Source organism: Coregonus clupeaformis, unplaced genomic scaffold (genome assembly GCF_020615455.1).
Source record: "Coregonus clupeaformis isolate EN_2021a unplaced genomic scaffold, ASM2061545v1 scaf0795, whole genome shotgun sequence".
NCBI lineage: Eukaryota > Metazoa > Chordata > Actinopteri > Salmoniformes > Salmonidae > Coregonus > Coregonus clupeaformis.
The window spans coordinates 192,722-219,929 of record NW_025534250.1 but is presented as its reverse complement, the minus strand read 5'-3'; the positions used below and the strand labels follow the sequence as shown (position 1 = coordinate 219,929).

Genomic DNA, 27,208 nt, shown 5'->3' with positions numbered 1-27,208 from the left:
TAATACTTGGAGGATTTAGAGAGTGTATAATACACAGATAGGAGGAGTGGGGTCATGGGGTCATGGGGTCATGCAGTGTTGTAGCAGGATAGGATCATGTGACTGTTGTGGTTAACAACAAATCTTCCTTAACTTCTAGTCATAAGCACGCACCCCTGCAGCCCCAGCAGTATGTTCCCCAGTATGTTCCCCAATATGTACCCCAGTATGTTCCCCTGCAGCCCCCCCAGTATGTTCCCCAGTATGTTCCCCAGTATGTTCCCCAGTATGTACCCCAGTATGTACCCCAGTATGTACCCCAGTATGTTCCCCAGTATGTTCCCCAGTATGTTCCCCAGTATGTTCCCCAGTATGTACCCCAGTGTATGTACCCCAGTGTATGTTCCCCAGTATGTTCCCCAGTATGTACCCCAGTATGTTCCCCAGTATGTACCCCAGTATGTTCCCCAGTATGTACCCCAGTATGTTCCCCAGTATGTTCCCCAGTATGTACCCCAGTATGTTCCCCAGTATGTACCCCAGTATGTACCCCAGTATGTACCCCAGTATGTTCCCCAGTATGTACCCCAGTATGTACCCCAGTATGTTCCCCAGTATGTACCCCAGTATGTTCCCCAGTATGTACCCCAGTATGTTCCCCAGTATGTTCCCCAGTATGTACCCCAGTATGTTCCCCAGTATGTACCCCAGTATGTACCCCAGTATGTACCCCAGTGTGTACCCCAGTACCCCATCCAAGTCTAGACACACACCCACTGTGTTCACTCAGTGCCTATACAAAGTCTCCCCTTGGATTTCTTCACATTTTATTGTGTTACAAAGAGGACTAAAATGGAACTCAATTGTTATTTTGTTCAACGATCTAATAAAAAGTATGAGCTAACGAAACACCCAGAGAACATGATTTAGGTTAGAGGTGCTGACTAACCAAACACCCAGAGAACATGATTTAGTGTAGAGTGACTAACGGGGAATAAACTGGAAGCTATAAAAACAAAGAGTCTCCCTCCATATGTATGACCTCCCAGTAATTTATTGGGTAAAAAAACCACCAACGTTTCGGCATCACTGTGACTTCTTCAATGATCTAAATACTCTGATGTCAAAGTCAAAAAAAGAAAGGGAGATTTAAAGAAAACCTTAATATATCTTGATTAGATTCACCAGAGTCAATACATGTTACAAACACCTTTGGTAGCAATTACAGCTGTGAGTTTTCTTAGGTAAGTCTCACAAGAGCTTTGCACACCTGGATTGTGCAATATTTGCCCATTATTCTTTTCAAAATTCTTCAAGCTCTGTCAAGGTGTTGGGGATCATGTCTAGACAGCAATGTTCAAGTCTTGCCGTAGATTTTCAAGCAGATTTAAGTAAAAACTGTAACTTGGTCACTCAGGAACAGTCACTGTCGTCTTGGTAACCAACTCCAGTGTAGATTTGGGTTCGTGCTGTAGGTTATTGTCCTGCTGAAAGGTGAATTCCTCTCCCAGTGTCTGGTGTAAAGCAGACTGAAGCAGGTTTTCCTCTAGGATTTTGCCTGTGCTTAGCTTCATCCCATTTCATCCTGAAAAACTCCCCAGTCTTTGCCGATATCAAGAATACCCATACCATGATGCAGCCACCACCATGGTTGAAAATAAGGAGGCAGTTACTCAGTGATGTGTTGTGTTGGATTTGCCCCAAACATAAGGCTTTGCATTTAGGCCAAAAAGTGTATTCCTTTGCCATGTCTTTGTACAGTATTACTTTAGTGCCTTGTTGCATACAGATGCATGTTTTGGAATATTTGTATTCTTTTCAGTTCAGAAGGGCAAGTGGTTTACAGTGTTCTCCTGTCGGCTATACAGTCCTGGTCAAAAGTTTTGAGAATGACACAAATATTAATTTTCACAAAGTCTGCTGCCTCAGTTTTTTTGATGGCAATTTGCATATACTCCAGAATGTTATGAAGAGTGATCAGATGAATTGCAATTAATTGCAAAGTCCCTCTTTGCCATGAAAATGAACTTAATCCCCCAAAAACATTTCCACTGCATTTCAGCCCTGCCACAAAAGGACCAGCTGACATCATGTCAGTGATTCTCTCGTTAACACAGGTGAGAGTGTTGACGAGGACAAGGCTGGAGATCACTCTGTAATGCTGATTGAGTTAGAATAACAGACTGGAAGCTTTAAAAGGAGGGTGGTGCTTGAAATCATTGATCTTCCTCTGTTAACCATGGTTACCTGCAAGGAAACGCGCGCCGTCATCATTTCTTTGCACAAAAAGGGCTTCACAGGCAAGGATATTGCTGCTAGTAAGATTGCACCTAAATCAACCATTTATCGGATCATCAAGAACTTCAAGGAGAGAGGTTCAATTGTTGTGAAGAAGGCTTCAGGGCACCCAAGAAAGTCCAGCAAGCGCCAGGACCGTCTCCTAAAGTTGATTCAGCTGCGGGATCGGGGCACCACCAGTGCAGAGCTTGCTCAGGAATGGCAGCAGGCAGGTGTGAGTGCATCTGCACGCACAGTGAGGCGAAGACTTTTGGAGGACGGCCTGGTGTCAAGAAGGGCAGCGAGGAAGCCACTTCTCTCCAGGAAAAACGTCAGGGACAAACTGATATTCTGCAAAAGGTACAGGGATTGGACTGCTGAGGACTGGGGTAAAGTAATTTTCTCTGATGAATCCCCTTTCCGATGGTTTGGGGCATCCGGAAAAAAGCTTGTCCGGAGAAGAGAAGGTGAGCGCTACCATCAGTCCTGTGTCATGCCAACAGTAAAGCATCCTGAGACCATTCATGTGTGGGGTTACTTCTCAGCCAAAGGAGTGGGCTCACTCACAAAACATCCATGAATAAAGAATGATACCAACACATCCTCAGAGAGCAACTTCTCCCAACCATCCAGGAACAGTTTGGTGACGACCAATGCCTTTTCCAGCATGATGGAGCACCTTGCCATAAGGCAAAAGTGATAACTAAGTGGCTTGGGGAACAAAACATCTACATTTTGGGTCCATGGCCAGGAAACTCCCCAGACCTTAATCCCATTGAGAACGTGTGGTCAATCCTCAAGAGGCGGGTGGACAAACAAAAACCAACAAATTCTGACAAACTCCAAGCATTGATTATGCAAGAATGGGCTGCCATCAGTCAGGATGTGGCCCAGAAGTTAATTGACAGCATGCCAGGGCGGATTGCAGAGGTCTTGAATAAGAAGGGTCAACACTGCAAATATTGACTCTTTGCATAAACGTAATGTAATTGTTAATAAAAGCCTTTGACACTTATGGAATGCTTGTAATTATACTTCAGTATACCATAGTAACATCTGACAAAAATATCTAAAAACACTGAAGCAGCAAACTTTGTGAAGACCAATACTTGTGTCATTCTCAAAACGTCTGACCACGACTGTACTCACAAAGCTGTTGACTGTTTTTGTGTTCATGGACATATTCAATCTCTCCCTTTCCCAGTCTGCTGTTCCCACATGCTTCAAGATGGCCACCATTGTTCCTGTACCCAAGAAAGCAAAGGTAACTGAACTAAATGACTATCGCCCTGTAGCACTCACCTCTGTCATCATTCTCAAAACTTTTGACCACGACTGTACAGTTGAGTACTAGAGCTGCTAGTCAGCAAAAAGGTCTGCCACTAGAATTACGTAGCCGAGGTAAAATAACGCCTGAGCGGAGTTCGCACATCCGGTTGTCAGCGGAAAAGGATGCTAGGTTGAAGATAGCTGTATCCCTGAAAACCGGATGCATCCAGTTGTTGGCAACTCCGCTAAGTGTGCGCTCGAATGAACGATCTGCATCTTCTAGCGAGCTACTGATAGGACAGGAGCCAGAGAAACACTGCTGGTTTGACAGTCTGCTGTCTGTCCCACCTCTCAGTACCTGGGTGTGGGTGTTGTGTGCACTGTGGTTGAATTTCTACACGGAGGGAGAAAGCATGAATGTACATGTCCCATAGGCTATAATGTGGTAACGATGAGTCTAAATCCACTTAGCCTGTTTCCTGGCACATTCATTTATTTTCCTTCTCGTACAGGGTCCGACATTAACGCTGCCTGGGGCCAGTAAAAACACGTGTCGGGCCAGTAACTTTACAGAGCTTTTTGCATTCCAGCTCAACATTTACCTGCTCTGTCACAGTCTACTATTGAAAACCGTTGAAGACACGTAAATGTCATGCTATTTTGTATTTGGAGCAATATGATTGGCCGTTCATTCAAGCACCACCACGCTCCCATGAGTCCCAACTTCTGGAGCAGCACAGGAGCCTTCACACTGTCCAGAGGAAAAAGAAACTAAAGATCCCCTTTGTGTTTTCGATCATCAGGAAGTTAAAGTGAGTCACTCGTCAGTAGCCTACCGAATAGCATTGGTAACCGAGCCGTTTATTTGGCTCCCTAAGGAAGATGGTGAATCCTCCTCACTGCAGGAACAACCGGTAGGCTAGCCTCTCTCTGGTCCAAAATATGATCAAATAAAACAGATTTAATTGTTTTAAAAGCTAATGATACTTAGGTAGTATTATTAAAGATATAGGTCTACTGATTTAATCAGTGTTGACAATGGAGTAGGCAACTGCTGCTTTCTGTTTAATACCTGCTTCATTCTTCAATCACAGATAGCTGAGAAAATGCCTCTTTAAAAGGAAGCTTGAAGCCTGCGGAAGTCAGCAGACTCTCACAGGACTCTTTAAAGGTCCAGCGCAGTCAAAATTAAGTTTTTCCTGTGTTTTATATCATAATGTAAAACAGCTGATGAAACTAACACTGTACGATTTCCTGACTTCGGAACTATATTTTAGTTAATTAATTGTTATTCATTTGTAAAAATGTGTAGAATTTTCTTTTCACTGACATTATGGAGTATTGTTCAAAAGTTTGGGGTCAACATTTCCTTGTTTTTTGGTCCATTAAAATAACATCAAATTGATCAGAAATACAGTGCAGACATTGTTAATGTTGTAAAATGGCTATTGTAGCTGGAAACGGCTGATTTTTTTATGGAATATCTACATAGACGTACAGAGGCCAATTATCAGCAACCATCAGTCAGGCGCCTCACAGGTCCTCAACTGGCAGGTTCATGAAATAGTACCCAAAAAACACCAGTCTCAACATCAACAGTGAAGAGGCGACTCCGGGATGCTGACCTTCTAGGCAGAGTTGCAAAGAAAAAGCCATATCTCAGACTGGCCAATAAAAATAAAAGATTAAGATGGGCAAAAGAACACAGACACTGGACAGAGGAAGATTGGAAAAAAGTGTTATGGACAGACGAATCGAAGTTTGAGGTGTTCGGATCACAAAGAAGAACATTTGTGAGATGCAGACCAAATGAAAAGATGCTGGAGGAGTGCTTGATGCCATCTGTCAAGCATGGTGGAGGCAATGTGATGGTCTGGGGGTGCTTGATGGTGGTAAAGTGGGAAATTTGTACAGAGTAAAAGGGATCTTGAAGAAGGAAGGCTATCACTCCATTTTGCAACGCCATGCCATACCCTGTGGACGGCGCTTGATTGGAACCAATTTCCTCCTACAACAGGACAATGACCCAAAGCACATCTCCAAACTATGCAATAACTATTTAGGGAAGAAGCAGTCAGCTGGTATTCTGTCTATAATGGAGTGGCCAGCACAGTCACCAGATCGCAACCCTATTGAGCTGTTGTGGGAGCAGCTTGACCGTATGGTACGTAAGAAGTGCCCATCAAGCCAATCCAACTTGTGGGAGGTGCTTCAGGAAGCATGGGGTAAAATCTCTTCAGATTACCTCAACAAACTGACAACTGGAATGCCAAAGGTCTGCAAGGCTGTAATTGCTGTAAATGGAGGATTCTTTGACGAAAGCAAAGTTTGAACTACACAATTATTAATTCTATTAAAATGCATTATTTCTAACCTTGTCAATGACTACATTTCCTATTCATTTTGCTATATTTCCAATTCAAACTCACTTCATGTAAGTTTTCATGGAAAACAAGAACATTTCTAAGTGACCCCAAACTTTTGAACGGTAGTGTACATTTCAATCTCACATTGTAACGCAACTAAATGTGAAAGGTGTTTGAGGTGTAAACGTTAGCCAGCAGACGTGTGTGTGTTTCATCAGCCTACCTTGGCTCCAGCCAGCAGCCCCAGGGCGATGGCTACTCTAGCCCGTAGATCAGGCCGGTCCTTGGGCCACACGTAGGACAACATGTTAGACAGGATGGTCCTGGAATTCACCTCCTTCAACTGCCACCAGGACACAACAAGGAAAAACCACTGTTAGATGACATAATTGTTTTATTCACATGGCTCAGTTGGTAGAGCATGGAGGTTGCAAAGACAAGGATTGTGGGTTCGATTCCCGCTGGGGCCACCCATACACGAAACATTTATGCACATATCGCCACGGATAAAAGCTAAATGGCATCCATTATTATTTATACATTTTCCTCCTCACTGTGACCACAGAAGAGGAAGGTAACGCATCTTCTAACTTCACAAGACGTTGGGAAAAGCTTCACTTGTCCAAAACATTGACAAATAATACTGTGCCTGAAGCAGTTGCTCATTGTTTTGAACCATTGATGACGAAGGCTGCTTTTATAACAATATGGCAAGACATTGTGTACTGCTTGTCCAATATCATCCTGTAGTTCTCTTTCACAATTGGACAGGCCTGTAGCTGCTGTCCAGCTGCTGTCCTACTTCTCTCCACCTCCTCATCCATTACTAGAGCTGTCTGGCTTCCCACTCCACCTCCTCATCCATTACTAGAGCTGTCTGGCTGCCCGCTCCACCTCCTCATCCATTACTAGAGCTGTCTGGCTGCCCGCTCCACCTCCTCATCCATTACTAGAGCTGTCTGGCTTCCCGCTCCACCTCCTCATCCATTACTAGAGCTGTCTGGCTGCTCGCTCCACCTCCTCATCCATTACTAGAGCTGTCTGGCTTCCCACTCCACCTCCTCATCCATTACTAGAGCTGTCTGGCTTCCCACTCCACCTCCTCATCCATTACTAGAGCTGTCTGGCTGCTCGCTCCACCTCCTCATCCATTACTAGAGCTGTCTGGCTTCCCACTCCACCTCCTCATCCATTACTAGAGCTGTCTGGCTTCCCACTCCACCTCCTCATCCATTACTAGAGCTGTCTGGCTGCTCGCTCCACCTCCTCATCCATTACTAGAGCTGTCTGGCTTCCCACTCCACCTCCTCATCCATTACTAGAGCTGTCTGGCTTCCCACTCCACCTCCTCATCCATTACTAGAGCTGTCTGGCTGCTCGCTCCACCTCCTCATCCATTACTAGAGCTGTCTGGCTTCCCGCTCCACCTTCCCGCTCCACCTCCTCATCCATTACTAGAGCTGTCTGGCTTCCCGCTCCACCTCCTCATCCATTACTAGAGCTGTCTGGCTGCTCGCTCCACCTCCTCATCCATTACTAGAGCTGTCTGGCTTCCCACTCCACCTCCTCATCCATTACTAGAGCTGTCTGGCTTCCCACTCCACCTCCTCATCCATTACTAGAGCTGTCTGGCTGCTCGCTCCACCTCCTCATCCATTACTAGAGCTGTCTGGCTTCCCGCTCCACCTCCTCATCCATTACTAGAGCTGTCTGGCTCCCCGCTCCACCTCCTCATCCATTACTAGAGCTGTCTGGCTGCTCGCTCCACCTCCTCATCCATTACTAGAGCTGTCTGGCTTCCCACTCCACCTCCTCATCCATTACTAGAGCTGTCTGGCTTCCCGCTCCACCTCCTCATCCATTACTAGAGCTGTCTGGCTTCCCACTCCACCTCCTCATCCATTACTAGAGCTGTCTGGCTTCCCACTCCACCTCCTCATCCATTACTAGAGCTGTCTGGCTTCCCACTCCACCTCCTCATCCATTACTAGAGCTGTCTGGCTGCTCGCTCCACCTCCTCATCCATTACTAGAGCTGTCTGGCTTCCCACTCCACCTCCTCATCCATTACTAGAGCTGTCTGGCTTCCCGCTCCACCTCCTCATCCATTACTAGAGCTGTCTGGCTGCTCGCTCCACCTCCTCATCCATTACTAGAGCTGTCTGGCTCCCTGCTCCACCTCCTCATCCATTACTAGAGCTGTCTGGCTTCCCGCTCCACCTCCTCATCCATTACTAGAGCTGTCTGGCTTCCCGCTCCACCTCCTCATCCATTACTAGAGCTGTCTGGCTGCTCGCTCCACCTCCTCATCCATTACTAGAGCTGTCTGGCTTCCCACTCCACCTCCTCATCCATTACTAGAGCTGTCTGGCTTCCCGCTCCACCTCCTCATCCATTACTAGAGCTGTCTGGCTTCCCACTCCACCTCCTCATCCATTACTAGAGCTGTCTGGCTTCCCGCTCCACCTCCTCATCCATTACTAGAGCTGTCTGGCTTCCCGCTCCACCTCCTCATCCATTACTAGAGCTGTCTGGCTTCTCGCTCCACCTCCTCATCCATTACTAGAGCTGTCTGGCTTCCCGCTCCACCTCCTCATCCATTACTAGAGCTGTCTGGCTTCCCGCTCCACCTCCTCATCCATTACTAGAGCTGTCTGGCTTCCCGCTCCACCTCCTCATCCATTACTAGAGCTGTCTGGCTTCCCGCTCCACCTCCTCATCCATTACTAGAGCTGTCTGGCTTCCCGCTCCACCTCCTCATCCATTACTAGAGCTGTCTGGCTTCCCGCTCCACCTCCTCATCCATTACTAGAGCTGTCTGCCTGCCCGCTCCACCTCCTCATCCATTACTAGAGCTGTCTGGCTGCCCGCTCCACCTCCTCATCCATTACTAGAGCTGTCTGGCTTCCCTCTCCACCTCCTCATCCATTACTAGAGCTGTCTGGCTTCCCGCTCCACCTCCTCATCCATTACTAGAGCTGTCTGGCTGCCCGCCCGCTCCACCTCCTCATCCATTACTAGAGCTGTCTGGCTCCCGCTCCACCTCCTCATCCATTACTAGAGCTGTCTGGCTTCCCGCTCCACCTCCTCATCCATTACTAGAGCTGTCTGGCTGCTCGCTCCACCTCCTCATCCATTACTAGAGCTGTCTGGCTTCCCACTCCACCTCCTCATCCATTACTAGAGCTGTCTGGCTGCCCGCCCTCCACCTCCTCATCCATTACTAGAGCTGTCTGGCTGCTCGCTCCACCTCCTCATCCATTACTAGAGCTGTCTGGCTTCCCGCTCCACCTCCTCATCCATTACTAGAGCTGTCTGGCTTTCCCGCTCCACCTCCTCATCCATTACTAGAGCTGTCTGGCTTCCCACTCCACCTCCTCATCCATTACTAGAGCTGTCTGGCTTCCCACTCCACCTCCTCATCCATTACTAGAGCTGTCTGGCTTCCCGCTCCACCTCCTCATCCATTACTAGAGCTGTCTGGCTTCCCGCTCCACCTCCTCATCCATTACTAGAGCTGTCTGGCTTCCCGCTCCACCTCCTCATCCATTACTAGAGCTGTCTGGCTTCCCGCTCCACCTCCTCATCCATTACTAGAGCTGTCTGGCTTCCCGCTCCACCTCCTCATCCATTACTAGAGCTGTCTGGCTTCCCGCTCCACCTCCTCATCCATTACTAGAGCTGTCTGGCCTCCCGCTCCACCTCCTCATCCATTACTAGAGCTGTCTGGCTGCCTGCTCCACCTCCTCATCCATTACTAGAGCTGTCTGGCTCCCCGCTCCACCTCCTCATCCATTACTAGAGCTGTCTGGCTTCCCGCTCCACCTCCTCATCCATTACTAGAGCTGTCTGGCTTCCCGCTCCACCTCCTCATCCATTACTAGAGCTGTCTGGCTTCCCGCTCCACCTCCTCATCCATTACTAGAGCTGTCTGGCCTCCCGCTCCACCTCCTCATCCATTACTAGAGCTGTCTGGCTTCCCGCTCCACCTCCTCATCCATTACTAGAGCTGTCTGGCTTCCCGCTCCACCTCCTCATCCATTACTAGAGCTGTCTGGCCTCCCGCTCCACCTCCTCATCCATTACTAGAGCTGTCTGGCTGCCTGCTCCACCTCCTCATCCATTACTAGAGCTGTCTGGCTCCCGCCTCCACCTCCTCATCCATTACTAGAGCTGTCTGGCTTCCGCTCCACCTCCTCATCCATTACTAGAGCTGTCTGGCTTCCCACTCCACCTCCTCATCCATTACTAGAGCTGTCTGGCTTCCCGCTCCACCTCCTCATCCATTACTAGAGCTGTCTGGCCTCCCGCTCCACCTCCTCATCCATTACTAGAGCTGTCTGGCTGCCTGCTCCACCTCCTCATCCATTACTAGAGCTGTCTGGCTTCCCACTCCACCTCCTCATCCATTACTAGAGCTGTCTGGCTGCCCGCTCCACCTCCTCATCCATTACTAGAGCTGTCTGGCTGCTCGCTCCACCTCCTCATCCATTACTAGAGCTGTCTGGCTTCCCGCTCCACCTCCTCATCCATTACTAGAGCTGTCTGGCTTCCCGCTCCACCTCCTCATCCATTACTAGAGCTGTCTGGCTTCCCGCTCCACCTCCTCATCCATTACTAGAGCTGTCTGGCTTCCCACTCCACCTCCTCATCCATTACTAGAGCTGTCTGGCTGCCCGCTCCACCTCCTCATCCATTACTAGAGCTGTCTGGCTTCCCGCTCCACCTCCTCATCCATTACTAGAGCTGTCTGGCTTCCTGCTCCACCTCCTCATCCATTACTAGAGCTGTCTGGCTGCCCGTTCCACCTCCTCATCCATTACTAGAGCTGTCTGGCTTCCCGCTCCACCTCCTCATCCATTACTAGAGCTGTCTGGCTGCCTGCTCCACCTCCTCATCCATTACTAGAGCTGTCTGGCTTCCCGCTCCACCTCCTCATCCATTACTAGAGCTGTCTGGCTGCTCGCTCCACCTCCTCATCCATTACTAGAGCTGTCTGGCTGCCCGCTCCACCTCCTCATCCATTACTAGAGCTGTCTGGCTCCCCGCTCCACCTCCTCATCCATTACTAGAGCTGTCTGGCTCCCCGCTCCACCTCCTCATCCATTACTAGAGCTGTCTGGCTTCCCGCTCCACCTCCTCATCCATTACTAGAGCTGTCTGGCTGCCCGCTCCACCTCCTCATCCATTACTAGAGCTGTCTGGCTTCCCGCTCCACCTCCTCATCCATTACTAGAGCTGTCTGGCTGCCCGCTCCACCTCCTCATCCATTACTAGAGCTGTCTGGCTTCCCGCTCCACCTCCTCATCCATTACTAGAGCTGTCTGGCTGCATTGTTCGCTTCCCACTCATAATGCACAGAGGTTAACACACTTATGATGCAACACGGCATGTAGACGTTTTGAAACTGTTCATTACTGTTCACAAAACAATGTCCCTACAGGCTAGAACACTTTACAATGCAAGACGATACCGGTAGCTTCCAGCTGTTATTGTAGGCTAACTTTCCTTGCTAGCTGACAGCTGAATTCACTACCCTAGTACTTTGTTTGTGATAATATGACTCCTGAGTGGCGCAGTGGTCTAAGGCTCTGCATCGCAGTGCTAACTGTGCCACTAGAGATCCTGGTTCGAATCCAGGCTCTGTCGCAGCCGGCCGCAACCCGGGAGACCCATGGGGCGGCGCACAAGGTAGGGGAGGGTTTGGCCGGCAGGGTTGTGGGTTCGTTTCCCACGGGGGCCAGTATGAAAAAAAAATATATATAATGCATGCACTCTGGATAAGAGCGTCTGCTAAATGACTAAAATGTCAATGTAAATATGAAACCATAATACTAAATATGCTGAAGCTGAGTGTCACTAAAACCGTTATTAATTAACTTAGTTCCCTCACCACCAAAAACTCAGTCACTTCATCATCTCCCTCACCTCCTGTCTGGTTTCCACTAGATTCCATAGCAACAAAGTCCGATTCCACAGCCACATTCTGCCTGGCAAATTACGTCATTACTCTCTTAAAGAGACAGCACACATTTTATAAGGGATGGCTTCTTCTATGCAAATGTTGTTGATCAGTACAATAAAATAAATGTTCTCCTAGCAGTTGCCAATAAAATAAGTCCTAAATGGAAGGGATTGTTTCTCATCTGTAACACCATGATATCAACTAAAACAAGCTGAATAACTCAATGCATGCACACACTCCTATTGAATAATATGCATTCACCTGTATTGTGAATAGACCTAGGCTATATCTTGATCCCACTCCTATTGAATAATATGCATTCACCTGTATTGTGAATAGACTTAGGCTATATCTTGATCCCACTCCTATTGAATAATATGCATTCACCTGTATTGTGAATAGACCTAGGCTATATCTTGATTTACCCAGTTTATCAACTGAGGTTTACCATTCAAATAAATCATTAACATTGTTGTTTTGTAGTTAGTGGGTAAAAAAAAGTAACATTGATTGTATAATTGATTAATGCATACATGCTGTCCAAAAAAACAACATCAAAATGTTCAAATGTAATGAACTCAAAAGATGCCCAACGATTGAACAGAGCAGTAGCTGAGTTTATCTGTCTGGATCATTCTGGGTAATACGCCTTCTTTTTGTTGCTGTGGTATCGTTTTGGTATTGAGTGTCGTGATGGTATAGAGCAGGGCTCTCCAACCCTGATCCTGGAGAGATACCCTCCTGTAGGTATTAACTCCAACCCTGATCCTGGAGAGCCTCCCTCCTGTAGGTTCTCTCTCCAACCCTGTTCCTGGAGAGATACCCTCCTGTATGTTTTAACTCCAACCCTGTTCCTGGAGAGATACCCTCCTGTATGTTTTAACTCCAACCCTTATCCTGGAGAGCTCCCCTCCTGTATGTTTTAACTCCAACCCTTATCCTGGAGAGATACCCTCCTGTAGGTTTTAACTCCAATCCTGTTCCTGGAGAGATACCCTCCTGTATGTTTTAACTCCAACCCTGTTCCTGGAGAGATACCCTCCTGTAGGTTTTAACTCCAACCCTGTTCCTGGAGAGATACCCTCCTGTATGTTTTAACTCCAACCCTTATCCTGGAGAGCTCCCCTCCTGTATGTTTTAACTCCAACCCTTATCCTGGAGAGATACCCTCCTGTAGGTTTTAACTCCAATCCTGTTACTGGAGAGATACCCTCCTGTATGTTTTAACTCCAACCCTGTTCCTGGAGAGATACCCTCCTGTAGGTTTTAACTCCAACCCTGTTCCTGGAGAGATACCCTCCTGTATGTTTTAACTCCAACCCTGTTCCTGGAGAGATACCCTCCTGTAGGTTTTAACTCCAACCCTGTTCCTGGAGAGCTACCCTCCTGTAGGTTTTCACTCCAACCCTGTTCCTGGAGAGCTACCCTCCTGTAGGTTTTCACTCCAACCCTGTATCTCTCCAGGATCAGGGTTGGAGAGCTCTGGTATTGAAGTAACAAATGCTGGTATCGTGACAACACTAGCGTGTGTGTTATGGCAAAATCTGGCTTTAATCCAGTGGTGTAAAGTATTTAAGTAAAAATACTTGAAAGTACTATTTACAGTGCCTTTAGAAAGTATTCAGACCCCTTTTACATTTGAGTCATTTAGCAGACTATAATAATAATATATTATCCAGAGCGACTCACAGTTAGTGAGTGCACACATTTCTCAGACCCCTTGACATTTTCCACATTTTGTTAAGTTACAGCCTTGTTCTAAAATTGATTAAATTGTCGTCGTCCCCCCCATCCCATCAATCTACACACAATACCCCATAATGATAAAGCAAAAACAGGTTTTTAGATATTTTAGATAATTTATTAAAAATTACAAACTGAAATATAACATTTACATAAGTATTCAGACCTTTTACTCTGTATTTTGTTGAAGCACCTTTGGCAGCGATTACAGCCTCGAGTCTTCTTGGGTATGACGCTACAAGCTTGGCACACCTGTATTTGGGGAGTTTCTCCCATTCTTCTCTGCAGATCCTCTCAAGCTCTGTCAGGTTGGATGGGGAGCGTCGCTGCACAGCTATTTTCAGGTCTCTCCATAGATGTTAAATCGGGTTCAAGTCCGGGCTCTGGCTGGGCCACTCAAGGACATTCAGAGGCTTGTCCCGAAGCCACTCCTGCGTTGTTTTGGCTGTGTGCTTAGGGTCGTTGTCCTGTTGGAAGGTGAACCTTCGCCCCAGTCTGAGGTCCTGAGCGCTCTGGAGCAGGTTTTCACCAAGGATCTCTGTTCATCAAGGATCTCCGTTCATCTTTGACTCGATCCTGACTAGTCTCCCAGTCCCTGCCGCTGAAAAACATCCCCACAGCATGATGCTGCCACCCCCATGCTTCACCGTAGGGATGGTGCCAGGTTTCCTCCAGACGTGATGCTTGGCATTCAGGACAAAGAGCTCAATCTTGGTTTCATCAGACCAGAGAATCTTGTTTCTCATGGTCTGAGAGTCCTTTAGGTGCCTTTTGGCAAACTCCAAGCGGGCTGTCATGTACCTTTTACTGAGGAGTGGCTTCCGTCTGGCCACTCTATCATAAAGGCCTGATTAGTGGAGTGCTGCACAGATGGTTTTCCTTCTGGAAGGTTCTGCCATCTCCACAGAGGAACTCTGGAGCTCTGTCAGAGTGACCATCGGGTTCTTGGTCACCTCCCTGACCAAGGCCCTTCTCCGATTGCTCAGTTTGGCCGGGCGGCCAGCTCTAGGAAGAGTCTTCGTGGTTGCAAACTTCTTCCATTTAAAAGGCCACTGTGTTCTTGGGGACCTTCAATGCTGCAGACATTTTTTGGTACCCTTCCCCAGATCTGTGCCTCGACACAATCCTGTCTCGAAGCTCTAAGGACAATTCCTTCGACTTCATGACTTGGTTTTTGCTCTGACATGCACTGTCAACTGTGGGACCTTATATAGACAGGTGTGTGCCTTTACAAATCATGTCCAATCAATTGAATTTACCGCAGGTGGACTCCAATCAAGTTGTAGAAACATCTCAAGGATGATCAATGGAAACAAGATGCATCTGAGCTCAATTTCGAGTCTCATAGCAAAGGGTCTTAATACTTATGTAAATAAGGAATTTCAGTTTTTTTATTTGTAATAAATTAGCAAACATTTCTAAAAACCTGTTTTCGCTTAGTCATTATGGGATTTTAAAACATTTAATAAATGTTTGAATAAGGCTGTAACATAACAAAATGTGAAGAAATTCAAGGGGTCTGAATACTTTAGCAGTTTTTTGGGGTGTCTGTACTTTACCATTTCTATTTGACAACTTTTACTTCACTACATTCCTAACGAAAATAATGTACTTTTCACTCCATACAATTTCCCTGACACACAAAATTACTTGTTACATTTTGAATGCTTAGCAGGACAATAAAATGGTCCAATTCACACACTTATCAAGAGAACATCCCTGGTCATCCCTACTGCCTCTGATCTGGCGGACTCAATAAACACAAATGCATCTTTTGTAAATTATGTCTGAGTGTTGGAGTGCGCCCCTGGCTATCCGCACATTTGAAAAATAACAAAACAATCGTGACGTCTGGCTTGCTTACTATAAGAATTGTGAAATGATTTATACTTTTGATACTTATATATTTTAGAAATTACATTTACTTTTGATACTTAAGTATATTTAAGACCAAATACTTTTACACTTTTACTCAGGTAGTATTTTACTGGTGACTCACTTTTACTTGAGTAATTTTCTATTAAAGGTAACTTTACTTTTGCTCAAGTATAAAAAATAATTAAGATAATTGGGTACTTTTTCCACCACTGCTTTTAATCAGTTGTTGCTGATCTAGTAGTGGAATTAATTAAAGCTGCAATTTGTAACTTTTTGGGCGACCTGACCAAATTCACATAGAAATGTGAGTTATAGATCTGTCATTCTCATTGAAAACAAGTCTAAGAAGAAGTAGATCTGTTCTATGTTCTACTATTTCTCTGCTTCCAGTTAAGTTTTGTTTTTGCGTCTTTTGCTTTCGGTTTTGTCCACCAGCTTCAAACAGCTGAAAATACTATATTTGTGGTTATGGAAAATATATTTCACAGCGGTTTAGAGGGTACAATTTTTATTTTTTTATTTATTTAACCTTTATTTAACTAGGCTCAGTTAAGAACAAATTCTTATTCACAATGACGGCCTACACCGGCCAAACCCGGACGACGCTGGGCCAATAGTGCGCCGCCCTATGGGATGATTCTCTGCCCAACGACTGCTTGTTTTGTCACAAACTATAAATTAGGAGAACTAGTAGAATTTTAGCAACCAGGAAATGGCGGAGTGATTTCTGTTTATTTTAACACAATCAGTTGTTGCTGGTCTAGTAGTGGAATGAATTAACACAATCAGTTGACTATGAAAGTAAAAGGTGACCCTTTCCCTGCAGAATTGAGTTAGGAACAAATTAATGATCCCCTATTTTCTCTCTGTTTACCTGCTGATCATAGAGCCAATAAAACATTACATGCTTCTGTTTTAGAACATTTGGAAGTTCTATTTTTCTTACCACATTTTTGGGGTCTGCGTTAAGTCTTCCACCTGCATTACCGTGCCAACATGTCCGCTCTGTCACCTGCAAATGCTGTGAGCAAGCACACACAAACACAATATTACACTATATACTAGATTCTTCAGAGTTCATATTCAAACTTAATCATTTCTGATATCGTAAATGGCTCCAATGACAATCTAACGTACCTTTGCAGCCTCCAGTATACGTCTGTTGTTGTCACTCCTGTTGACTGTCCATGTGGCTGTCCTCAGGTTGGGGCTCAGCTACAGAACAGGAGAGGAGAAGAAGGGAGGAGCTTGTTTCAGTAAACATTTACAGATCCAGACGGAATAGAACAGAGACATTCCTTCCTGTTGAAAGATTCCCCTCAGGGCTGAGAGATAAAACAGTGGGCCAAAGAGCATGTTAGTTCAAACACAGCCGGTGTCAGTTGAGGTCACAATGTACAGGTAATATTTAATAGATCGTCTTTAGGAGACCGAGGTTAGGTGTTTGTGGTGGTGGTAACCCTTATTGATGACCTGTGGGTCGTTCCGTGTCCTTTCAGCCAGCCATGACACCCACCATATCAGATTGTTCTGAAATCCTTTCTGTGGTTAGAAACAGATCAGATTAAAATTCCCACAACATTATTTTGTTGAAATATAATTGATGTCTGAAAAATTAAGCTAATTGATTGCACCCATATTGACCATTTGAATTTATAGGATTCATATAATATAAACTCAGCAAAAAAAAGAAACGTCCTCTCACTGTCAACTGCGTTTATTTTCAGCAAACTTAACATGTGTAAATATTTGTATGAACATAACAAGATTCAACAACTGAGACATAAACTGAACAAGTTCCACAGACATGTGACTAACAGAAATTGAATAATGTGTCCCTGAACAAAGGGGGGGTCAAAATCAAAAGTAACAGTCAGTATCTGGTGTGGCCACCAGCTGCATTAAGTACTGCAGTGCATCTCCTCATGGACTGCACCAGATTTGCCAGTTCTTGCTGTGAGATGTTACCTCACTCTTCCACCAAGGCACCTGCAAGTTCCCGGACATTTCTGGGGGGAATGGCCCTAGCCTTCACCCTCCGATCCAACAGGTCCCAGATGTGCTCAATGGGATTGAGATCCGGGCTCTTCGCTGGCCATGGCAGAACACTGACATTCCTGTCTTGCAGGAAATCACGCACAGAACGAGCAGTATGGCTGGTGGCATTGTCATGCTGGAGGGTCATGTCAGGATGAGCCTGCAGGAAGGGTACCACATGAGGGAGGAGGATGTCTTCCCTGTAACGCACAGCGTTGAGATTGCCTGCAATGACAACAAGCTCAGTCCGATGTTGCTGTGACACACCGCCCCAGACCATGACGGACCCTCCACCTCCAAATTGATCCCGCTCCAGAGTACAGGCCTCGGTGTAATGCTCATTCCTTCGACGATAAACGCAAATCCGACCATCACCCCTGGTGAGAGAAAACCGTGACTCGTCAGTGAAGAGCACTTTTTGCCAGTCCTGTCTGGTCCAGCGACGGTGGGTTTGTGCCCATAGGCGACGTTGTTGCCAGTGATGTCTGGTGAGGACCTGCCTTACAACAGGCCTACAAGCCCTCAGTCCAGCCTCTCTCGTTGTGGAAAATAACCACTATACTTTATTACAAATAAGGTCTTACACAGTTTTTGTTGCATCAAGAAATGACTTTATTAAAGTTTTCAACAAAGCCGATACCAGTCTGCAGAGTGGCTCCCCGTTCCCCCTTCATTATATACCATCATCCCCAACTCTTCTAGCTCTAAATCCCTCCCTCTTCAGTTTCCCGCTCTTTATCACTCCACACCCACTTCCTTTGTCCCTGAGGACGGCTGAACTATTACTCCAACCAATCACTCGCTCCCCTGTCTTGCACACACACTCATGTTTAGTTTAAACATGACAAATAATAATAATAAAATATGCCATTTAGCAGACGCTTTTATCCAAAGCGACTTACAGTCATGCGTGCATACATTCTTTTTTTTTTTGTATATGGGTGGTCCCGGGGATCGAACCCACTACCCTGGCGTTACAAGCGCCGTGCTCTACCAGCTGAGCTACAGAGGACCGCAATCACATAAAGGCCCTAAATCACATAAACCCCACCCCCTCAAGCTGTTACCAAGGAGACAAAGGTCTAGCCCAAACTCCATTCAACCCTGGTGCCGCTCCCTTTTGAAGAGAGAGACAAAAGGCCACAAGCTAGTTTCAGTCTCTCATCAGATAAGACAGCCATGGATTTAAGTAAGAGCAAGCAATTTGACCCTAGGGCAGATTTCCTCTCTACTCCCCCACACACAGTGAAATGCCCCAATTAAATTCCTAGCCCAGTAACAAACAATTCTAACTCAATGTTCGTGATTAACCCAGTTCTATCTCCTAATTCATTAAAGAATACACATCACTCTCAGCCTATTGCGGACAGTCTGAGCACTGATGGAGGGATTGTGCGTTCCTGGTGTAACTCGGGCAGTTGTTGTTGCCATCCTGTACCTGTCCCGCAGGTGTGATGTTCGGATGTACCGATCCTGTGCAAGTGTTGTTACACGTGGTCTGCCACTGCGAGGACGATCAGCTGTCCGTCCTGTCTCCCTGTAGCGCTGTCTTAGGCATCTCACAGTACGGACATTGCAATTTATTGCCCTGGCCACATCTGCAGTCCTCATGCCTCCTTGCAGCATGCCTAAGGCAATGACACGGATAATATACAGTTGGCTGGGTTTTCCGTGCATCGGCAGGACAGAACAGCTACGTCCGGTAAGAAGAGGGATGGGGGTCTGTGTCTATTTGTCAACAACAGCTAATATTAAGGAAGTCTCGAGGTATTGCTCGACTGAGGTAGAGTACCTAATGATAAGCTGTAGACCACACTATCTACCAAGATACTTTAAAGTTGATCACTTTTATTGTAAATAAGAATAGAATGTTTCTAAACACTCCTACATGAATGTTGATGCTACCATGATTATGGATAATCCTGAATGAATTGTGAATAATGATGAGTGAGAAAGTTACTGCAGCAGTTTTGCACAGATACATACAGCTATGGGTGACTCCCTCCGACGAAACTACACTTCCGCTACACTTCCCAAATTACGCTTACACACAGGTGTTCAGAGCATGCTACATGGCTAATTAGCACAGGTGTTCAGAGCATGCTAGATGGCTAATTAGCACAGGTGTTCAGAGCATGCTAGATGGCTAATTAGCACAGGTGTTCAGAGCATGCTAGATGGCTAATTGCACGTGTTCAGAGCATGCTAGATGGCTAATTAGCACAGGTGTTCAGAGCATGCTAGATGGCTAATTAGCACAGGTGTTCAGAGCATGCTAGATGGCTAATTAGCACAGGTGTTCAGAGCATGCTAGATGAATAATTAGCACAGGTGTTCAGAGCATGCTAGATGGCTAATTAGCACAGGTGTTCAGAGCATGCTACATGGCTAATTAGCACAGGTGTTCAGAGCATGCTAGATGGCTAATTAGCACAGGTGTTCAGAGCATGCTAGATGAATAATTAGCACAGGTGTTCAGAGCATGCTAGATGAATAATTAGCACAGGTGTTCAGAGCATGCTAGATGAATAATTAGCACAGGTGTTCAGAGCATGCTAGATGGCTAATTAGCACAGGTGGCCGCCTCTTGTCTTTCGTCTGTTTTCCGTAAATAAGCGCTGTAACGTGGAGATATGGCCATGTGGGAACCCTAACATGGCATGCCATGTATCAATTTAACCTTTAAGTATGTTTTTTTTTAAATGATTTCTTGCTGATATGAAAGATAAGGTCCTTATGCTTCCAAAACCGTACCGCAAGCGATGCATGTTAATGTTCATACCGAGCGTCAGTGATCTTAACAAAACTCCCCCATACAGAAGACGCCCTCGTCCAATGACTTATGGAACGACCCGTGTCATGAACAAATTGAGACATTGCTCGAGGTGGATTTTTTTTTTTTACAACCTATAGAGAAGATTTTAGGCATCAAGAGCTAGTTATGTGCCAGAATATCCAGGATCAAATCAAATTTTATTTGCCACATGCGCCGAATACAACAGGTGTAGACCTTACAGTGAAATGCTTATTTACAAGCCCGTAACGAACAACGCAGTAAAAAAAAAAATGTTAAGTGAAAAATGGGTAAGTAAAAAAAACAAAAAATAATTAAAGAGCAGCAGTAAAATAAAATAACAGTAGGGAGGCTGTATACAGGGGATACCGGTACATAGTCAATGTGCGGGGGCACAGGTTAGTCGAGGTAATATGTACATGTGGGTTAAAGTGACTATGCATAGATAATAAACAGAGAGTAGCAACACCGTAAAAGAGGGGGGTGGGGGGAACAATGTAAATAGTCCGGGTAGCCATGATTAGCTGTTCAGGAGTCTTATGGCTTGGGGGTAGAAGCTTTTAAGAAGCCTTTTGGACCTAGACTTGGCGCTCCGGTACCGCTTGCCGTGCGGTAGCAGAGAGAACAGTCTATGACTAGGGTGGATGGAGTCGCTGACAATTTTTAGGGCCTTCCTCTGACACCGCCTGGTGTAGAGGTCCTGGATGGCAGGAAGCTTGGCACCAGTGATGTACTGGGCCGTACGCACTACCCTCTGTTGTGCCTTGCGGTCGGAGGCCGAGCAGTTACCATACCAGGCAGTGATGCAACCAGTCAGGATGCTCTCGATGGTGCAGCTGTTTTTTGAGGATCTGAGGACCCATGCCAAATCCTTTTAGTCTCCTGAGGAGGAATAGGCTTTGTCGTGCCCTCTTCACGACTGTCTTGGTGTGTTTGGACCATGATAGTTTGTTGGTGATGTGGACACCAAGGAACTTGAAGCTCTCAACCTGTTCCACTACAGCCCTGTCGATGAGAATGGGGGCGTGCTCAGTCCTCTTTTTACCCCCTGTAGTCCACAATCATCTCCTTTGTCAACTTTTTAACTGTTTTATATCACCACAGTGACAGTGTTGCTCAACAACAGTGAGTACAGCATATCATCATACCAGCAGTACTAGTTGGCTTACAACCAGTTACACCTGGCGTGTAATCACCTGGGCTCCCGAGTGGCGCAGCGGTCTGGGCTCCCGAGTGGCGCAGCGGTCTGGGCTCCCGAGTGGCGCAGCGGTCTGGGCTCCCGAGTGGCGCAGCGGTCTGGGCTCCCGAGTGGCGTCCCGAGTGGCGCAGCGGTCTGGGCTCCCGAGTGGCGCAGCGGTCTGGGCTCCCGAGTGGCGTCCCGAGTGGCGCAGCGGTCTGGGCTCCCGAGTGGCGTCCCGAGTGGCGCAGCGGTCTAAGGCACTGCATCTCAGTGCTTGAGGCATCACTACAGACCCCCTGGTTCGATTCCAGGCTGTATCACAACCGGCCATGATTGGAGGTCCCATAGGGCAGCGCACAATTGGTCGTCCAGGTTTGGCCGGTGTAGGCTGTCATTGTAAATAATAATTTCTTCTTAATTGACTTGCCTAGTTAAATAAAAGATAAATTTAAAAAAAATAAAAAAATTAGTCCAAACAGTTGCAAAACGGAACGTTTCTAGAGTTTCTATTGGACAAATTCAGGTAGTTCCCGCCCCGTTCTGTTCACTTCCGTTGAAGAAACGTTTTGCAACACAATCGGCCTCATAATAAGCCCATGGTGTCTGTCACGTGCAGCTAATATCAGTCGGTCCACGGGTGGGATGCGCAGTCTTATCTCACCGGACATACATCTTATCATACTGTGCACTGACACTCTTTCTTTACTTCGTTAGTTCCAAAATAGGCCGGTAGCCTAGGTTCGAATCCCCGAGCCGACTGGTGCCCTTCAGCAAGTAAGTCGCTCAGTACCTCGACTAACCGGTGCCCCCGCACTTATCTAGAGTTTACTTACCACTTTTTCTTAACTGCATTGTTGGTTAAGGGCTTGTAAGTAAACATTTCACTGTAAGGTCTAAACTGTTGTATTCGGCGCATATGAAAAAAATACAATTTGATTTGGATAAGAGTTTCTACTCAATTACAAAAATGGAAATTGAAATGTTAAAACGTGCCCCACTCACTGGGGCCCACAATCTACATACTTTAGCTAGTTAGTAATGTCGAAATCACTTTCACTTTAACCTCAATTTGCGGCAAAACTACCTAGCTAGCTAGCAAAACATCGACAGCCATGCCAATCTTGTGAAAACATGCTCCACAAGCTTGGTTAACTTTCTGACTAATACAACTTAACACCCGTTCACCCCAAACTGGTTAACTTTATCATGATGATGGGCACTTGTGTCTCTCTAAGAACAGTGTCCTTCTCCCCCTCTTTAGGCTAATACTCACCAAATAAGTCGTCTGTTGCTTCCCATTCGGTGTGTTACCTCCTCTCCAAACATGATACGAACTTGTATGTTGAAGTAAAATAGCTAATTTTCGTTTTTGCAAGTGGAATCCACATTTCAGCGAGACCAACAGCGGCGCCATCTTGCCAAAGGACGGCGGGTTCGATAATCAACAAAGTTACGTCACAGATAGAACAACAAGACAGATGTTTCACCGGATGTATAAATGTGAAGCTTCCGCTTGGCATTTCCGCTCAATAACCAAATATGGTAGTGAGAGGAAGCCCAGTAGCAGGCAGTGGGAGAAGATGGAACGGGATGGGATTTGGTCAACGTTCTCCTAATTTTCTGTTCCCAAAACTACAATATGTTACGAACAGAGTGGACTAAGTTTTGTAGACTTTACTCTTTGTCAAAGGAAACATGCGCACGCATGCTAAAACACGCAAATAGGATCTCGCTAGCTCGGCTTGGCTCCGCCTACTATGACCTATTTGTTCCCATTTTGAAACTACGGCCTGTGGTCTCTTGGTTTAGCTATAAAGATCTTCGGTTACGTTACTTCCGATTAGAACGAACTTTGCCCCCGTCGCCATTTATTCCTTTTTTTAAAGGAATAAAATCATAATAGCTATTTCGCAACATTTTGTCATTATATACCTATTTCGTTGTTTAGCTTGGAATTTAGATTTGACTCTTGTTTTGATAAGATTTCAAAACAATCACGTGCTTGTGACCTTACTATGCGTTGTGGGAAAAGATCTTGTTCAAAATAATGGAAAAAGGAGCAAAGTAGGGTACAGTGATGAGAATGTCCCTTTATATCTAGCAGGAGTACGGTTTGTTAATGAGGAGCAGCTTATCGAAATACCAATCTTGAAGAAACCGTTTGAGCTATCCAAACTGGTGGAGAGAGTGATGGGTAAAGTGAAGGATGTGAGGATCACTAGAGGCGGTTTTTTTGTGATTCTGCGGATCAGAAGGAACGTGTGTTGCGTCTCTCCCGATTTGAAAAGTTTGACGTGTTGTGTGTGTCTCTTCGGAACAGGGCACCCCTCAAGGGGGTAATATCTAGTGTCTCGTGGGAAGTCGATGTTAAAGAGATGAAAAATATTTCTGGAGTGATTGATGCACGTCGGATGAATCGAGTGGTGAATGATGAAAAAGTGAAGAGTCTATCTTGTTCTTTAGTTTTTTGATATGGAGTCTCTCCCTACTCAAGTGCAGTTGGGTTATATCAACTACAGAGACAGAGTGTTTATCCCAAGACCAATGCAGTGTGATCACTGTCAAGCTTTAGGTCATGTGTCAAGGGTTTGCAGAAGGGAGAAACCGAGATGTCCAAGTTGTGGAAAATATGTTTTCACGTGTTGTAAAAGTGATGAAAAAGTGAAATGTTGCAATTGTGGTGGGAACCATGAAGCCACGTCTTTTGAATGCCCGACAAGGGTGAAAGAAAATGAGGTGCCAAAGTTAGGGTTGTACAGATCATTTCCTATGCAGCAGCTGTTTAAAAGGGTTGAGGGTTTGAATGGTGCTCCTGAAGAGTCCATGGTGGTGGATAGGCCTTCACTGCAGGCTGCAGGGGTTGACTTTCACCAAGAGGATCCTGACATTTTAAAGGTTAAAAAGGTGGACTTTGTTGCCTTTATTGCAATGGTGATAAATGGCACAGCTCCGTGTATATCAATGATGTCGCTCTTGCTGCTGGTGACTCTCAGATCCACCTCTACGCAGACGACACCATTTTGTATACATCTGGCCCTTCATTGGACACTGTGTTAACAAACCTCCAAACGAGCTTCAATGCCATACAACACTCCTTCAGTAGCCTCCAACTGCTCTTAAACACTAGTCAAACTAAATGCATGCTCTTCAATCGAACGCTGCTGGCACCCGCCCACCCGACTAGAATCACTACTCTCGACGGGTCTGACCTAGAGTATGTGGACAACTACAAATACCTAGGTGTCTGGTTAGACTGTAAACTCTCCTTCCAGACTCACATTAAGAATCTCCAATCCAAAGTTAAATCTAGAATCTGCTTCCTATTTCGCAACAAAGCCTCCTTCACTCATGCTGCCAAACATGCCCTCGTAAAACTGACTATCCTACCGATCCTTGACTTCGGCGATGTCATTTACAAAATAGCCTCCAACACTACTCAGCAAATTGGATGTAGTCTATCACAGTGCCATCCGTTTTGTCACCAAAGCCCCATATACTACCCACCATTGTGACCTGTACGCTCTTGTTGGCTGGTCCTCACTACATATTCGTCACCAAACCCACTGGCTCCAGGCCATCTATAAATCACTGCTAGGCAAATCCCTGCCTTATCTTAGCTCATTGGTCACCATAACAACACCCACCCATAGTATGCGCTCCAGCAGGTATATCTCACTGGTCATCCCCAAAGCCAACACCTCCTTTGGCCGCCATTCCTTCCAGTTCTCTGCTGCCAATGACTGGAACGAATTGCAAAAATCTCTGAAGCTGGAGACTCTTATCTCCCTCACTAACTTTAAGCATCAGTTGTCAGAGCACCGTACCGATCACTGCACCTGTACACAGCCCATCTGAAATTAGCCCACCCAACTACCTCATCCCCATATTGTTATTTATTTTGCTCATTTGCACCCCAGTATCTCTATTTGCACATCATCTCTTGCACATCTATCATTCAAGTGTTAATACTAATTGTAATTATTTTGCACTATGGCCTATTTATTGCCTTACCTCCATAACTTACTACATTTGCACACACTGTATATATATTTTCTGTTGTATTTTTGACTTTATGTTTTGTTTACCCCATATGTAACTCTGTGTTGTTGTTTTTATCGCACTGCTTTGCTTTATCTTGGCCAGGTCGCAGTTGTAAATGAGAACTTGTTCTCAACTGGCTTCCTGGTTAAATAAAGGTTAAATAAATAAAAAAAGATCTAGGAAGATTGAAATCATGGTGATTGCGGCGGAGAAGTTTTTACATTACATTTTAGTCATTTAGCAGACGCTCTTATCCAGAGCGACTTACAGGAGCAATTAGGGTTAAGTGCCTTGCTCAAGGGCACATTAACGTCATTTAGCAGACGCTCTTAGCCAGAGCGACTCACAAATTGGTGCGTTCACCCTATAGCCAGTGGGATAACCACTTTACAATTTGGGGGGTTAGAAGGAATACTTTATCCTATCCCAGGTATTCCTTAAAGAGGTGGGGTTTCAAATGTCTCCGGAAGGTGGTGAGTAACTCCGCTGTCCTGGCGTCGTGAGGGAGCTTGTTCCACCATTGGGGTGCCAGAGCAGCGAACAGTTTTGACTGGGCTGAGCGGGAGCTATGCTTCCGCAGAGGAAGGGGAGCCAGCAGGCCCGAGGTGGATGAACGCAATGCCCTCGTTTGGGTGTAGGGACTGATCAGAGCCTGAAGGTACAGAGGTGCCGTTCCCCTCACTGCTCCATAGGCAAGCACCATGGTCTTGTAGCGGATGCGAGCTTCAACTGGAAGCCAGTGGAGTGTGCGGAGGAGGGGGTGACGTGAGAGAACTTGGGAAGGTTGAACACCAGACGGGCTGCGGCATTCTGGATGAGTTGTAGGGGTTTAATGGCACAGGCAGGGAGGCCAGCCAACAGCGAGTTGCAGTAGTCCAGACGGGAGATGACAAGTGCCTGGACCAGGACCTGCGCCGCTTCCTGTGTAAGGCAGGGTCGCACTCTCCGAATGTTGTAGAGCATGAACCTGCAGGAGCGGGTCACCGCCTTGATGTTGGCGGAGAACGACAGGGTGTTGTCCAGGGTCACGCCTAGGCTCTTCGCACTCTGGGAGGAGGACACAGCGGAGTTGTCAACCGTGATGGCGAGATCATGGAACGGGCAGTCCTTCCCCGGGAGTAAGAGCAGCTCCGTCTTGCCAGGGAGTTCAGCTTGAGGTGGTGATCCGTCATCCATACTGATATGTCTGCCAGACATGCAGAGATGCGATTCGCCACCTGGTTATCAGAAGGGGGAAAGGAGAAGATTAGTTGTGTATCGTCAGCGTAGCAATGATAGGAAAGGCCATGTGAGGATATGACAGAGCCAAGTGACTTGGTGTATAGGGAGAAAAGGAGAGGGCCTAGAACCGAGCCCTGGGGGACACCAGTGGTGAGAGCACGTGGTGCGGAGACAGCTTCCCGCCACGCCACTTGGTAGGAGCGACCGGTCAGGTAGGACGCAATCCAGGAGTGAGCCGCGCCGGAGATGCCCAGCTCGGAGAGGGTGGAGAGGAGGATCTGATGGTTCACAGTATCAAAGGCAGCAGACAGGTCTAGAAGGACAAGAGCAGAGGAGAGAGAGTTAGCTTTAGCAGTGCGGAGAGTCTCCGTGACACAGAGAAGAGCAGTCTCAGTTGAATGACCAGTCCTGAAACCTGATTGGTTTGGATCAAGAAGGTCATTCTGAGAGAGATAGCAA

General features: G+C 46.3%; 1 protein-coding gene across 1 annotated transcript in view; it reads right to left on the bottom strand.

Moving 5' to 3' along the window:
• The window catches only part of LOC121558029 (iron-sulfur clusters transporter ABCB7, mitochondrial), a gene marked incomplete at its 3' end in the record, with an annotated part of 40,806 nt that extends 17,871 nt beyond the window's left edge, over positions 1-22,935 (bottom strand). Inside the window, 4 exon segments of the mRNA XM_045216776.1 lie at positions 6,115-6,234; positions 16,423-16,497; positions 16,614-16,691; positions 22,761-22,935. Of these exon segments, the coding sequence (XP_045072711.1) occupies positions 6,115-6,234; positions 16,423-16,497; positions 16,614-16,691; positions 22,761-22,901 (414 nt within the window).
• Between the last annotated feature and the right edge of the window lie 4,273 nt (positions 22,936-27,208).